Source organism: Stegastes partitus, unplaced genomic scaffold (genome assembly GCF_000690725.1).
Source record: "Stegastes partitus isolate 25-593 unplaced genomic scaffold, Stegastes_partitus-1.0.2 Scaffold44, whole genome shotgun sequence".
Lineage (NCBI taxonomy): Eukaryota > Metazoa > Chordata > Actinopteri > Pomacentridae > Stegastes > Stegastes partitus.
The window spans coordinates 844656-860653 of NW_007577775.1; the positions used below are offsets into that span (position 1 = coordinate 844656).

At 42.7% G+C, this 15998-nt stretch overlaps 1 protein-coding gene across 1 annotated transcript in view; it reads left to right on the forward strand.

Annotated features, from left to right (window-relative positions):
* Nucleotides 1–11536: 11536 nt before the first annotated feature.
* Nucleotides 11537–15998, forward strand: part of si:dkeyp-14d3.1 (transmembrane protein 132C) — a 152794-nt gene continuing 148332 nt past the window's right edge. Inside the window, exon 1 of the mRNA XM_008306080.1 lies at nt 11537–11611. Within this exon, the coding sequence (XP_008304302.1) occupies nt 11566–11611 (46 nt within the window). The 5' untranslated portion in view covers nt 11537–11565. The remainder of the gene's footprint in view (nt 11612–15998) is intronic.

Here is a 15998-nt window from a genome sequence, read left to right on the forward strand (position 1 = left end):
CCCGTGATAGAGGGAGCCGGAAATTGTTCAGACAAGGGATACAGATGAGTGAAACTGGCACCCTGGTCTTGGAATGAGAACGGAAATTGTCTAAACAGGGGATAGAGAGGAGTTAAACTGGTGTCCCAGTGCCAGCAGTATAACAAGCAGACTGCTGATGAGGTATAAGGAGGCTAGAGAATCCAGCATCTTGGTACTAGAATAAGAGCTGAAGTTGCTGAACTGGAGGATAGAGATAAGTCAAACTGGCATTCCGGTGCCACAATGAGGGCCAGAGATTGCTGATGTTGAATTTTCTTTACTTTGTTGGGCCCATGGCATCTGGATCTTCTACTGCAGACTAGAACCTAAGTACTTGCTGAGGACGGTGAGATGACTCATGGGTGGAAACTGTCTGAAGACACTTGATGTGGAGATTAACGAGTCTGGGGCTGGATGAGTTCTGAGTGTGTGTTGCTGGAATGTTAAAGGGAGTTGTAGCAGACAAGATGTAGGGTTAGTGACTCTGTTGTGTTTTGTAAGGTTGTGAGGGTAAACTGCTTGAGAGGGACCACTGCTGCAGAACAACCAAACCTGCTAGGATCTGCACTGAAAGTAAGAGAATCAGGCATCCTGGTGTGTAAAAGTGGAGGGTTGTGGGTGGCTGGATAGCTCAACAGGTTGGACAGCCCAAGAACAGGTGCTATAGTCTCCGACGCAGAGGTTGTGGGTTCAAGTCTGACCATGACCATTTATTGCAGGTCCTTCCCCCACTCCTCTCCCCATATTTCCTGAAAAAATGAATTGTTGGAGGCAAACTGTTGTGTTAGAGGCAAGCTAGATAGAAGGACGAAAAATACCTGTGTCTCCAGTAAGCAGGGCTATGTTGAGAACTAAAATCAGGTTGTTGTCAAACTCTTGTACTAGCAGCCCATTTCCAGAGAGGGAGAGGTTACTGTGAATGGTGGATGGAGGAGAGGAAATGGCAGCCCAGTGGTGATAGTGAAAGAGAGAGAAGTTGCTAGGAATGTGGGGTGAAGGAGAAAGGGAGGAGCTGGCAGCCTGGTGCCAGACGTGAAGGGAAGTTTCAAGGGAGGATAGGTGAGTTGGTACCCCATGGCCAGAAATGTCTGTAGTGGTGGACCTAGGAACAGGTTGCAGTAGGGCAGTTTGCTGGTGGATAGGATGAATCACACCTGGCAGCCCAGGCAGAGCTACTGAGAGCGTAGTGATGTCATAGTCAGGTGCACAGCCATGGCGTTTCACGGGGAGGGAATTGTTTTACTTCCTGACATGTTGAAAGCTCCAGGGGCCTCATTTATCATCAGTGCGTACGCACAGATATGTGCGTAGAGCGTGCGTACGAACATTCCTACGCAAAGTATGGAATTTATCAACTTGTACTTATACTTCGGACTGTACGTAAATATACGCACAGCTCTGACCACGTGTACACACATAATCTAGCGGTAGAATAGTGAAACTACAAATAGAAAGTATTTGGGGATTTTGACCACCGGCACATTCCAGTGTGAGGTTGGAGACATATGCGGCATTTCCCAGCAACCACTGAGCAGGATCAAGCCGGCAGTGTTGGATGTCATAACTCCCCTGGCCTCAGCCTACATCTAGTTCCCTTACAGCCATCACCAACGACCAAAAATCAAACAGGGACTTAACGCCGTCGCTGGATTCCCAAATATATGTGGAGCCATAGACTGCACTCACATAGCAATCAAAGCAGCATCACTAAACGAGCTTAATTTTGTAAAGAGATAAGGCTTTCATTCAATCAACGTACTGATAATTTGCGATGTGCATTTGTCGCTATCCAACGTTGTTCCCCGCCGGCTTGGAGGAACGTACGACTCATTCATTGAGCAGAACAGCTCTGTGGGTGCGTCTCCAAGCAGGAGCTGCTGAAGATGGCTGGCTTATTGGTGAGTGTTACAGAGTGTGGAAATGTTTTACCTGGACTTTGTTTGGTTATTAAAACATGTCATCTGTAGTGATCAGGGTGATCCGCTGGGTGAACATTCTGTATTAATTCGACCTCCTCCAGTTGCAGTCATTTCTCTTTTATGGACTGTGATGCGGTTTTTGGCACTGAACCCTGGGATCTCGCAAAACTTTCTTGCAAAAGTCACATCAATCTTATTGGACGTTTTGTAAAAACTGTGCCTCTTGCTAAGCACTGCTTGAATGTCTTTATATTTTAGGCCAATTTCAAAATACAACTTAATAAAACTTGTGTATGGGTGGGTGTCCTCCATTGTCGTTTCTCCATGCTGCCAAAAAGACCCAAAAGTATATCTATAGTTTTCTTCTTCTTCTTCTAGTGATTTGGCGGTGGCACTACACCGTCCGGACTGGAGTTACCTATAGTTTTGCAACATCCCAAGAAAGTTTTGTACGATCCCAAGAAAGTTTTGCGAGATCTCGCAAAAAATACCTCTATTTTTTTTTCCTCTCCATGTTTTTTTTTTTTCCCCTCCATGTCCCTTCCGAAGCTCCATAGAAAACCAATGACGGTCTGGTCAGAGATGTCTTGCAGAGGGATGTTGTCAGGATAACTGTTTGGAATGTAGGAGCATGATGAGTATTTCTAGGTGCCTTGAGAGAACAAGAAAGTTTTTTTTTTCTTCTACTTAGCGGAGTTACGGGTGGCGATGACGTCAGGTTCCAGCGCGCAGCATCGGCTGTTGGAGGCTTGTTGTGGTCACGTGATCTCAGCTCCGAGAGTTTGTCAGAAGTTTGAATAATTTAACTTTGCGCGGTGACAGATGAAGTCTTTCTCCTACTACTGTCTGGAGACCCACGAAGGTCCGGTCGGTGGTTTCACTGAGGAGGGACATCGCCAGAAGATCTGTCTTGAGTCTGTCGCGCACCGATCGTACGACGTCTCCTCTGGATGCGCACCTGCTCCGGACGTCAAGGAGGGAGCGATTACGTTTATGTCTTCCCAGAGAAGAGCCTCCCTGGTTGTAGCTGGGACCAGATGAGGAGTCTGATGCGGCTGGAGGACGGAGAGAGGAGTTCTGGTTGGAGTCGTTCTTCATGACGAGCGACGCGGTTTGTGGCGTTTCTGGAGCGACGCTGATCTCCTGGTCTCCGGGGCCTCGCTGTGGATCAGGCTGACCGGCGTGGAGGAGATCTGGAGCCGGGTTGGACGTACCTTCCGTGGTGAGTCACAGTTTTCTAAAACTTTCAGACTGGCAGCGTGTGTTGCTCCGAGCAGGAGAAGCAAGAAGGAACAAGTAGGAAGGGCAGAGTGGTGTAGAGATGGACTAGAGGAACAGGAGTGATGGAGGTGTGGTCCTGCTCCTGCACCTCAGCTTAAGATTGTATCTCCTTTACATAGAGTAGACAATTCACAGATCAAAATTCATAATGCATCTTTTAGTATCTGATAAACTCTGTATTGCATTTGTCAAACCAGAATACACCACATTAAGTCATTAATTAGCATTTGGCATGTTTAGTTTGACTTACTGACCAAGAAAATATTTGATCACCAAGACAAAGAGTAATAAAAAGCTTTCTTTAGTCCATATGGCACATTAGTCCAAGATAGCAGCTTTTAGATTTTTTTTTTTTTTTGTAACAACTTCTCAATTATGGAGACAGCATCTGGTTCCTAACAGTCGCCTTTGTCCTGTTTAGCAAATAAACCCCTGTGGTGTCTGAGTTTGGTGACAGATGGCACGCTTTGAGAACCACTGAGGAGGGCTCTCTTACAAGATGTCATTTTTTTTGGCCAAGTCTGTGTCTGATTTTAAACGTATCCTGTGTTAATGTCAGTGCAGCTGACAACACAACATAAGTTGTCGCTGACATACTGTGCCATTTATCAAGTGAAGCGAATGTCTTGCTGAGGAAGACAAATGAATTAAACTGATGCATCTTTTTCAGGATTTTAAAACGGCAAATGGAAATAAATAACTATTTTTTGATGAAATGGTGAATTATAGGAAAACTGAGAGGATGTACAAGTTGTCAAGCAGAATTTTTTGGACTTCAGCTTCTCTTTGCAGCTATTTTGGTGGCTATAATAATGAGACTTTATAAGAAGCCAACACTGTACCTAGAGTGTGAAAACTAATAAAGAAGTCAATCTGTTAGAATGACTACATAACTTCACTATTTGAAAGCACTGTTTCCTGTGTGACTGCTGACTAAAATGGTGGTTAATTCAAACTGTGCCTTTAGGTGGCAGCATTGTAGCACTGACATATAGACCACAGCCTGGAACAAGCAGTGCACAACTGTTTTTATACATCACATGCATGAGCGAATGGTTTTACATGTGCATGAAAGCAAACATAACCCATCATGTAAATGCAGACATGGGCAGAATCTCAAACAAACAGCGCCTGGAGAATCTATTTGGCACACTGAGAGCTCCTCCTTTGGAGTGGAAAACAGAATGCAGTCGTTTAATCAAAATATGATTAATTCTAATTTTGTCACTTTCAGGACAATTACTATTTTCGCATCCAAGTAACCTGATCAACCCACCCGTTGTTCCCTCAACGGATGACAGCTTGCTCATAATCTCTCTAATGTGGATGAGGTGCTATTTTCCAACCACTCTTAATCTACCCACGATTTTGGAGCTGCGCGCTCATGAATAATCTACTTTACCTTTCCCTTTTTTACAAAACTGCCAGTGCTAAGTTCTTAAGTCTTTGTGCACACACCTCTCAGGGCTCCCCGGTGAAGCAGACAATCTCTTTCTCCAACTGTCGCCATGTGTTCACAGAGCGTACTGTTTCTTGTTAGACGACAGTAACAGCAGGTGGCACAACACATCCAGCATTAGACCATGAAAAAAAAAGGTGTATTTCAGCTGTAGGGCCCCCTCCCAGGTCTCAGGCTCAGCATTAATGCAGGCTCCTGAGGAAGTTTACAAACCCTCACTATGGCACAGCAAGCATCACTGTTTTTCCACAAAGCACTGCGTGTCAACTCCCTGCAGGCATCAACATGTAAGATTTGGAAGTGACTGTTATTAGAATTACTGAGCTGGTTTATTGGTTTTATTTATTCATTAGGTTTTAGTGTGTTGAGCTTAAAATGTGACCCCCACAAGCAAAAAAAATTAATTCACAAAATAACAAACATTTCACACAGTAGTTGAACCTTTCTATATATTGTACGCTTGCGATGAAGCACCTCACCGGGATTATAGGTACCGAAGAGTAATGGTGGTAGTTAAGATGAAAGCTTTGTCAAAAATATCACCCTTTGTGCTGTTTGTCCTTTTCCTGACGTCTAATTTTGAGGCGGATCGTAGGATGGAGGCAAAGAGGGGAAAAAAGAAGGAAGATAACGGCAGTTCCATTCCTATACACCATACAAGTAAATTGGCTCTATATTAAATTTTGACCTCATCTATCAATACAAAGAACGGTATCGAAATTACTTTGTTGGCCACAAATCGCTGGCAACAGATTGAGCCTCTCTTGAAACAAGGCCATCATTTATCTGGTTCACATTTCCTCCTGAGGTGAAAAGAAGCAGGACACAATAAGACTTTTATTTGTTCCCTGGGTGATCGATGTGACCCCCTTGAACCTCTGATTACGAGATTACCACAAGTAAAATAAGAATCTATTAAACATTTAGACCTGTTGGTTCTCTTTGGATTCCCTCTATTTTCATAAAATAGTGCTGTCAGGGGAGCTGGAGGCGTGGGAGTCTCCCCACGCCTAGGAGATTTACACAGCTACAGTATTCCAGGCTATGCAAAGCTGTGTAATTTGTCCCAGGAGGGTGATGCATAGAGGAAAAGTTAATTACCATGGATACAAAGTACTTTTAAGATGTAATAAAACAGAACACACAGAGAACTTTTCAGCTCCTGTAAAGGTACACATTCTGAGGGGAAAGGTGACAGAATACCTGCGGTAAAGGTGAAGATGGAGGCAGTGAAATGATAATAGAGTGGCGGCGCACTGTGGTTTTGGTTCCCTCAGCACCATATACGGAGAGCTGGAATTATCAGACCAGCAGGTCTGGGCCTAATATCCTTTTGTGCTGGCAGCATATTGCCGAGTGAAGATTGTGGATGGAAATAATCAGCCCTTTTAAAGGTCAGAGGAAGTTAAGCACACCCAAAGTAGACCATGACACATTCTAGCTGATAAGAAATAACTGTCTGTATAAAGAAGAATGAGGAGAGTTCACCTTGTCCCATTTATGCTATCGTGATTGCTAAGCTGTCAGTCAAATATAATGGCACATATGCAGTTAACCCGGCTGCAACTATCAGAAACGCTCGGCCCAGCGTACTGTGAGGCAAACAGCATTGATAATGCATTACTAATGTTGTGGTCACTGCAGCTCAGCAGCATTTTGTCTTTTAAGTGTTACAGAATGGCGGTACAGTCAGAAACCATCCACATAAACTGCCGAGGTTATGGGAGCTTTAATAACAGTCAGCATAGTAGTGATTTACTCCTTTTTACCTGCTGCAGGCGATTTTTTTTCGTGTTCACTTGGGGGTTACAGGATCATGTCAGGTTATAAAATCATGCACTCGCATTTGCATTTTCAAATATTTGTCTGTTTGCTCATCATGCTGATACGGAGCAGCATTAACATTCATTCTTTGTAGGTTTGTAAGGTTTAAAAAAAAAAAAAAAGAAACACTGCTTAAAGATACAGATATAAATATAGAAGGAAAACAATAATCACACAAGCAATTTAAAGGAAAACTTTGACATTTTTGGCAGCCATGAAATGAATGAAGACTTTGGCCAGCTAATAAATAGAATGGCACATAACTCATGCAAATTTTGTGTTTTGTGTAAAGGTCAAACTAACAAGATGAGTGAGCTTTAGAAGTGTTCACAGGCAGATGTTGTAAATGTAGGACAGAACCAGGCTAGCTCCTCCCCCATTTTTCCCAGTCTTTGTGCTAAGCTAAGCTAAGCTAACCTGCTGCTAACGCTCAAAATGAATATTTCCCAACATGTTTAACTGCTCCTTAACTGCTTTGAAGAAACATCCTCTTATGTCTTGTTGTATTTCCAGAGTTATTAGAGTGTCATTGAAAGGCACTAACATTGCTTTCAGTCGAGTTTAGCCAGCAAAATAAAGCGCAAATCATTTGGGACCAGTGACTTACAGCACTGTAGGCTGTGGGAAGGTCACCCTTTGCCTTCCCTTTGGGCATCAGTCTTGAAAACAGAGTGACGGCCCCAGAGAGGCTGATAAGTAAATACAGTTTTAATGGGCTGTGAATGGCTGGTGGTAATCTGCGCTGGCCGGGAAGTGGGCAAGGCACAGAGGGCGACGGGGCATTCTGCAGCGGTTATTATTAATGCTATCATAGATCAGATAGGCCAGAGGAGGGGAATGAAAGGTGGTGATGAATTTGGGCCTCCTGTCTACCAAGTGAGTGGAGGACAAGCTACTGAGGCTGGTTAAGGTCATGGATGAAGGATACCACCCAAAAGAAGACACAAGGGACGATTCATTATGTATAATATTGAGGGTAGGATGGTATATATCCCAGGGGACTGAATCAAGGTCATGGGGTGGCAATGTGAAACTAAAGAAACACAGCCTCTAGTCTGCTTCTGCTTACCCATTTGGTATTCCTAATGCCTGAATATCCCACACATTTTCTATGCAAAACTCTGAATGATAACATCCATAATTTACTGTGACCACCCTTGGCCTATAAAGCAGAATCCATTCTTCTAGAGTTGGATTTTGTAACCTTTTCAAGGTGCTTAGCAGGTAGGTTGCTCGGCGGGTTTTTCTGTGGATTTAAGTTGTCTCAGGTGCTTTCTTCTCTTCATGTAATCCCAGACTGACTCCAAGATGTTGAGATCAGAGCTCAGTGGGGGCCATACCATCTGTCACAGGACCTTTTCTTCTTCTTGTCACTGAAGATAGTTCTTTTTAACTCTGGCTGGGTGTTCGGGGGTCGTCATGCTGCAGAATGAATCTCAGACCAGTCAGTCTCCCCTCTGATGGATCGGATAAAAATCTAACCATCTGAAGTGCTGTTTGTTCAGTGCTGTATATTATGTCAGTAATAGTATGTTTTTTGTGTTTGTGCATGGGTTCTTGGATGAAATTCTTTGCCCTTGCAGGGAGCGAAACTGCTTAGCATTCTAAAGTAAAACGTGTTGATAGGTGTCTGAATGTGAAAAATACAGTTTGTTGTATCTGAACGTGTCTGGCATTTCAGTCCTCGGTCTATTTTCAAGGCATGAAAGCTTCCAGATCCTTTTCGAGACATCAAAGCCTCGAGACCTTTTTCCAGACATCAAAGTCTTAAGACCTGTCCTCGGAGAGGTCTGCAGATCTAAACGCCACATCTGTCAAGACACAATCACTTGCATTTTTGCCTCCTAGACATGTCTTCAAATAATGCCTGCCATAGTTCTACCTGGTTTTTTAAAACTCCCACTTTTCCAAATGCAATGTGTCTTGTAATCTTTAAGCGAAGGAGATGGATGGTGCGTGAGTTTTTACAGCAGTCACTGTTTTGGTAATTTAGCCCAGGAAATGGACTTACCATGTGCAGAACTGAGAGGGGTTCAGCTTTTTTTTTTTTTTTTTTTAATGACTTGCAGCTACAGGCGATGTAACCAAAGCCACTCCGGTTCTGTCTGGTGCTTGCTCTGATTTCCAGCAGCTGAATGGACCTCAGTGCAGCGTGGGCTTCAAGGGGATTTGACAGAGTGTCGGGCTCTAGAAGGGGCTACTTTTGGACGGATACCAGCTATTGTATGAGTGATGTTCCAGCCGTCTCTTACAGCTTGGGAAGTGACTGCTCTACATCAACACTTTCGTCCCCCTTCACCTCTCTGATGCTTTTTGCAGCTGTACGAGAGCGAACTTGTTTCCAGGATCAAATGGCACACATTTAGGGGGAAGTAAAAGCTTGGCGCCTTTAGGAGAAAAAATGGAACTTGAAGTGAACCAGAAAGGGTGGCCTTTAAAATTAGGACAAATCCAGAGGCTGTAACTATTATTTAGTGGTCAAAGTTTATCTTTGCCAACACAGCGACTAACTAGACCGGCATCTATACACTGTGTGTGAGTGTCGTCCTGATGGGATTCTGTTTCCTTTTGCCAGCCTTTTTAATGCATACAGAGCCAGTTTAGTTTATGGTGCCACTTCAAGACTAGAATTTACTTTGGTGTTGCATTTTAGGTTAGCCTGACAGTTCTCTCAGCTGCAACGCTATGTGACATATGTGATAATCTGACTGACAGAACGTGGCGTGAGTTTAATGTGAAGCCTGAAAGCTACAAAACTCAAAGAGCGCACACTTGAATTATATAAAAAGGGTGCTTTGAGGTAAGCAGTGCTTGTAGTCAGACCATTTAGCTCTTTATTAAATTGTTTCAGTTTTAGACAATTTAAATGATCAGACAACTGTTTGATTAATTACTAACGCTGACTTCCTTCCCAAATGTTACATTAATTCTATCCCAAAATTACACAACTGTCTCTCCTACAATCAAAATACAAACTAATGTTACATGAAGCTACTTCTGTAAAAGACTGATTAGACTGTGGGCGGCTCATCTGATATTTCTGTATTTAGCGTTCTCCTTCTTTATCCGTCTTTGTTAACACCATGTAACCTGCTCAGGAGGATACAAAATTGCAGTGAAGCTCCTGGTTTAATTACCAGATTACAGCAATAAACCAGATGTAATTAAATTTTCTGAATTTCAATTGTGATGAATCCACCAGCAGCCACAATTACGCTTGAGAGTCCCAACAACCAAAATGGTTTCAAATATGACCAAATACTATGATAATATTAAAACTAATACGGTCATGCTTGTTTTTTTCTCAGCCACATTGTCTAATGAATAGTATTTCTAATCTTATAGGCTGGTCTGCTTTTATTATGTTAGAGGGCTCCTATATAGACACCCAGAAAAAAAAAGTGGTGGAACAGACCATATGTCCCTCATGGCCTTGAAAAGGAATAAGAATGGAAGTAGAATGAATAAATGAATAAAGATGGCTCAGTAGAAATTGTCTTCAAATGCAACAAAGGCGCTGGAAAGTCGCTGAGCACCGCAGCCAGAACTGAACCTACTGCAGTGATTGAATGCATCTCTCTGAGGATAACCTGGCAGAGTGAAGAACTGCTTTAATCAATGTTATGGGTGTTTTCCTCTGTCATTTACTTTGTAGATTATAATTTAGTTCTTTTTTTTTTTCTCCCTAATTTGGTATTTTCATTATCTTCTACAGTGGTAGGCCTACATGTACACACATTACCTTAAGTCCACAATAATTAAAACAAGCAACACAGAGGCATCTAATCATTCAGTTCTGGCTCCACACGGGGTCGCTAGTGCCTGCCAAGTGGCGCAGTCATGCAATCAATTGGACATGTCCGATACCAACTTTTAAAGTCATTCTTTGTGCACGCAGAGGGCAGCTGTGTCAGTGGGGAACTATATTTAGTAAAGGTGTAAAGATGTGTCTTTGGGGTTTTTAAAAAGGCACTCGTTCTTGGATGAACAGTTCTTGGAAGAAGATGCCTTTGGGTTTAATGTGGATTTAGTTGGTTATAAGTCAGTGTGTGAGGAAAATATCAGAACATATTCCAACATCATCAGTGAGGTTTGATGCTCCCGGAGCGCCAGTCGCCTCCCGAAGTGTGCCAGTGGCGTTTTATTGTCAGTGCCACAGGCTTTCTTCCCCTCTGCTTCTCTCGACGCGCATTGGACGGACAGACAACGCGTAAGCTCCACTGAAACTGCAGCCCGTAGTCTGTGTACATAAAAATTGAAAGATCGGGGCTGGAAACCGGACTTTCGCTGAATATGTGAACCACTTGGTGCTGAAGTCTAATTAGAAGTGGCAGCTGAACACTTGGCTCCGCGCACGGAGCTCTGCGCGCTCTGCTGCTGCTGCGTGCCGCTGGAGTTGCGCTCAGGACTTGACGAAGCGATAAGGTTGCCAGGGTGTGGATGTACATGCTTGACCTCTCTTGTGACTTGAACTTTTTCTACTTTTTTCTATATTTCACCGTACATGATGCCGGGCGGGAAGTGCTTCCATTCGTCCCAAGGTGTCGGACTTTACGCACCACACAGCGGCCAACTTCAGGAACCCGGTGATGCAGAAGATACGGAGCAGACAAACTGATTAACTGGGCAGAGAGGATTGAAACCATTTTTTTCCTTTTTTTCTTTTGGGTTTCATTGATTCAGATCTCATTGAGAATCTCAACTGTGGGTTTAAGCATTTTTACGAGTCATCCAAGCGTCTACACTCCCCCCAAAAAATGCTGGAAAGAGTGATGCAAAGCTGCGCGCAAGTTCCCCTCCCCGCAGTTCTTGAATTTTCTCGGCAAAAACAAGTAGATTAGACACTTGCGAAAGAGGCTTTAAAAAATTGTTCACTGGAACTATGACTATTCAGCATTTTGCAAATTACTGGATGAGACGTGACATTTCCACCAGAAAAGATGCGCTTTGATTTTTTATTAACGATGCTGCATGTAGGATTTTCCTCTTTGAACTAGGAAATTTTTGGCTTGTGCACACATTTCGAAGGATTTCTTGTTTTTCCTGACGGCTCCAAGAAACATGTTGCATATTCTTGTGCTTCAGTCGGTGGCGTTACTTTTGGGAGGTAAGCACAATTTCAGCCTTATTCACCCATGTGTCTGCTAGTCCACACTTTCAACTGAGGAATTTCTTTTCTTGCAAAGAAGTTGAATAGAGCAGAAGCCATTTATCACACATCTTCAAGTGTGTCTTTGTCACGTCTAAGGGACAAATCCTACCTGAGACACACAGGGATGCGGGCCAGTTCCATCCTGTGAGTCACTGCTTTGTGAAGGTGTCTGTCTGCTGTATCTGAATGTGTTCCCTACACTTCTATGCTGCCTGACATCTAATTTACTAACACATCCTGACAAGAATTAGAGTTCAGTCATATGTTATGTATTATGAAGAACCCACTGCATTGGCTTTGCACCTGTGCAATATACCCAGAGCAGCTCTGGCCTTAAATAACATTTATCTCATGAATATTTCAATATGACAGGGATTCTCTTGTGCAACAGAAGCATTGGGGCTTTATTACCGCTTGGCTTGTCAAGTTATTAGGCTACACCAAAGTTCATCTCAGAGCCCATCACTATTTCATGGGATAACTTAAGAGAGTTGCAGCAATGAGAGATCTTCATAGCTCAAATCACAACATGACAGTGACAAATTAGCTGTGAGACGTAAACAAATATCTGCTTTTGGCAGGAATTCGTCCCTTGAGATGAGTTCTTGCTTAAACAATGATAATGTAAATTTCACTTTCCATACACATGACATTGCATCAGGCGGCCGTGCCCACAGGAGGAAAACAGCATCTACTTTGGCTGCCCTGCAGCCGGGATCTGAGGGCAGCTGGTGGTCTGGCTAATGAATCCCCTCTGTCTTGTGGGAAAAGGGTTTAACTTAAAATGCTATTTGGAAATTCTATCCTGTCTGCTATTGTGCACATTTACTCCAGATGATACCTGGCTTTAGCAGCTTTCTGTCTCATCAAACAGAAGGAAGTTTTCGTGTTATATCTTTAGGTTTTTTTTTTTATTAGTTTTTTATTTTTTTAAAGAAAGCTCGATTCTGTAGCTGCAAATAATCTGTAATGAAAAAGCTGAAAAACATGTATTTTAAGCAGTATACTTGACATCAGGAATCATCATCTAATTGTATTCACACAAACGCCTACAGCCAATCATGTATCAATAATGCGCTAAATAAAAGAAACACTTGTGCTGCTTTCTTACAGAATAAAAGGTCATACATTTTCAGAATCATTCTCTCACATTAAACTAAGCATTCTCACACTGCACCTTACGCCTCCACTGTGCATGTACACCTTGATGATGCTTCTTTCTTGGTGCTCAAAAGAATGAGAGCGCTGACTCACTGGCTTGAAGTGTGCGGTAATGTTGTTTGCCATATGTCAAGGCCTTCTCGGTAACCATACACAGTATGATCCTAATTGAGCGTTGTGTGCCATAAACCTGCAGGACACTGCTGCTCACTGTGAATAGTGATGAAAATGGACAAGACACTCCAGGAAATGAGAGGATCAGATCCGTGCTACAAAAATGTCTGCACAGCATAATGAAGCCATAATTAGGGAGGGAAATCTGGTATTCTGGTGTGACAGTGACCACCACCTTTGTTTGGGAAGCAGAAATGTTATCAAGGTAGAGAGTTACCAGGGTCTAAAATATTACTTCAAAATCAGTTGAATAGAATGTCACTGTGATAAATTAAAAATAAAGACTCAAGGTCTTTTCTTCTGTTTTCAGAGATCTGGCTTTATTCCGTATATTTGAAAAAGTCTGTCCTCGCTTCTATTAATTGAAGCCGCTAGGTGTGTTCCAGTGAGACACCTCGGTGGGATTCCTGAGAGGAATATCCAATCTTCCCTCCCTTCGTCTTATCCTTGAGCTTAACAAGATCCAAAAGGGGATCAAGCAGGGATAGCCTTCAGTCTACATCGTTAAGTACTAAGCACACAGCCCATGCTGTCTTGTCTCTGCCATGTGTCTGTCCTCATGCGTCTATATCCCCATGATGGGGATGTGACTTGTCCTGTAGGATTTATTTTTTTGGGGGGGTGGGTGGACAGGAAACACCAACATTTTATCAACCCCTCAGAGATTCTTAGGCTCCTTCTCAGTGGAGAGTTTTTATCTGTAATTGTCTTCAGAAAGATCCACTGCTGTGGTCCCTCACCCCAGTGCTGTGGCACACTTCCAGCTCCACTTCTTTTGCCCCTGGCAGTCCTTTAAGCCCTGCAATTCATGTCCTTGAGCAGGCAAGGACCAAGAAATAAGAGAGAGCAAGAGAGAGAGGGAGCAAGCAAGAGAGGCGACATACTAGGTGCACAGAAAATGGGGTGTTTTTAAAATGGAAAGGGGGGAATCACAATCTCAATTGTGCAAAACATGTTATTAGACGGATAGGCTAATATCATGTGTCTGTATCTCATTTATTTAGGCTGAACATCATGTAATTGAAATTAAACTATCAGCTGGACTGCAGAATTAAAAAGGGTGACCGCTCAAGCAAGACGGCTGATTTCATCAGCAGTCCGGTGGATATTTTCATTTTAACTTGACTCTGCATCACACTGTTTCAATGCACTGGACAGTTTTAAATCACGTCCAAGAAGTCTCATTGAGAACTTCTAATCGTAAATTCCGTTTCAGACCTTCGACAGCTCATAAATTACACTCCTGTATCAGGAGCATATGGTCGTTAAGTTTTAAATGAGTCTGTGTCTTAAATGAGCTTGCACTGGATAAAGACCTGTAATGTCATTTCGCTAGTTTGTTGGTGTTAACTCAGTTATAGTGTTTATTTATGGATCAGAGAACATGAAAAGAGCAGTAGAAATCCCTGGCTTGGTGGTATTTTTATCAAGGCTATCTTACAGCTGTGCTTTGGGCTCATTTTGGCGCACTTCTGAGATTTGCGACGGAGGACACTGATAAAAAGAGGCATATTTTTCCCTTCTCACAAATCCAATTTGGGGTGGCTTGGGTGGTTTCCGTAGTTTTGCCTTCATGGAAGGAGAAAAGAAGAGAAAATCACAGTAGCAGCTTGCCGTAAGCTGCTGGTGAACTTCTCTGCCGTTTAATTTCCAACCATCACAAATGCTTCATGCCATATGTTTTGCGTGTCAAACTGTGCACCTTTGTTTGTTTAATGAGCATTTTTTGAAACACACTGAGTAGGTGGACTCTCATCTAAATCCCTTGCACTGCTCTTTCATGCTCATTATACTTAAAGTGTGTGTGGGAGGCATATATTGTAGCTTTGCAATCACTGAGTCAAAAGAGGGTTTTTGCCCCTGTAAATTCAAATATCATCAGTATAATGTCCTGTAATATTTCCACAAAGCACATCTGCCCCGTGTTAATTGGCTCTTTGTATCTGCTGCGATCCCACATTCAATTTAATCAAATTTCATAATTAGGGGAGGTGAATAGAGGAAATCTGTGTAAAAGCTTTGAAGGGAGGGGATGTGAATGTGTGCGGGCGCTTGAGGAAGGGGCGTCATTGTAGTAATTGACAATCGTGCTGATGCAGTGTTTGTGTGTTCTCTCATCAGTGGATAGTTGTGTCTGAACAGGGGGCCTCCTCCTCATAAATCTGTTGGGGAAGTTCGCAGGCAGACTTTCTGCAAGGTACGAGCTGTGGTGCAACGGAGGGAAAATGTTGAAAACAGCTTGTGTCAGACTGCACACTGTTCCAAAATCATTTTTTTATGTAAAGAAAATAATTCATGTTTCAACACGAGTTCAGGCCATAATTCTAATTTAGAAAGGAGTGCTTTGAGGCAGTACTTGTACTTTGTACTTGTTTTGGGCTGAATGCTAACATTATCATGCCATCCAGCTCACAATGACGGTGTTTACATGCTGACGTTAAACAGGCAGTGTTTACTGTGTTCAGCATCTAAGTTTAGCATGTTACTATGGTAACGTTTACTCATTTGCAGTAAACACAAAGTGTTTAGTTTTGTGATCAAATGTCTGATCAAATGTCTTCAATTTAGCATGTGTTTGGTCTTAAACCCCCAAAATGGATTAATTAAAACTTTGGATGTTGCTACAGGAAAGGTAAGGAGGCTGATAAATTAGTGACAAATCACTGCCAAATTAAGATGCAGTCTGCCCGGTAGTTATTAAGACACTTCACTCAAAACCACAAATTTCAATCTCATTGTTGGACCAAAGGAAAAGTCCAGGGATCGCCAAAGTCAGTTGGATTCACCCAAAAGGAATGAAAATCTGAAAATTTTGTGGCAGTGTAGCAGCTGGATGTAGAGATTTTTGTCTTGATAAAGGTGAACTTTAATCTACGGATTGGGACCTAATAATTCAGAGGATTATTACATTTTTCACGAGTCATCCTCTGGGGACTATGAATGTCTGCATCTCAGCCAGTGGTAATATCGGCAAGGGTGGGCATCTTGTTCACAAAAACAAAGGTTA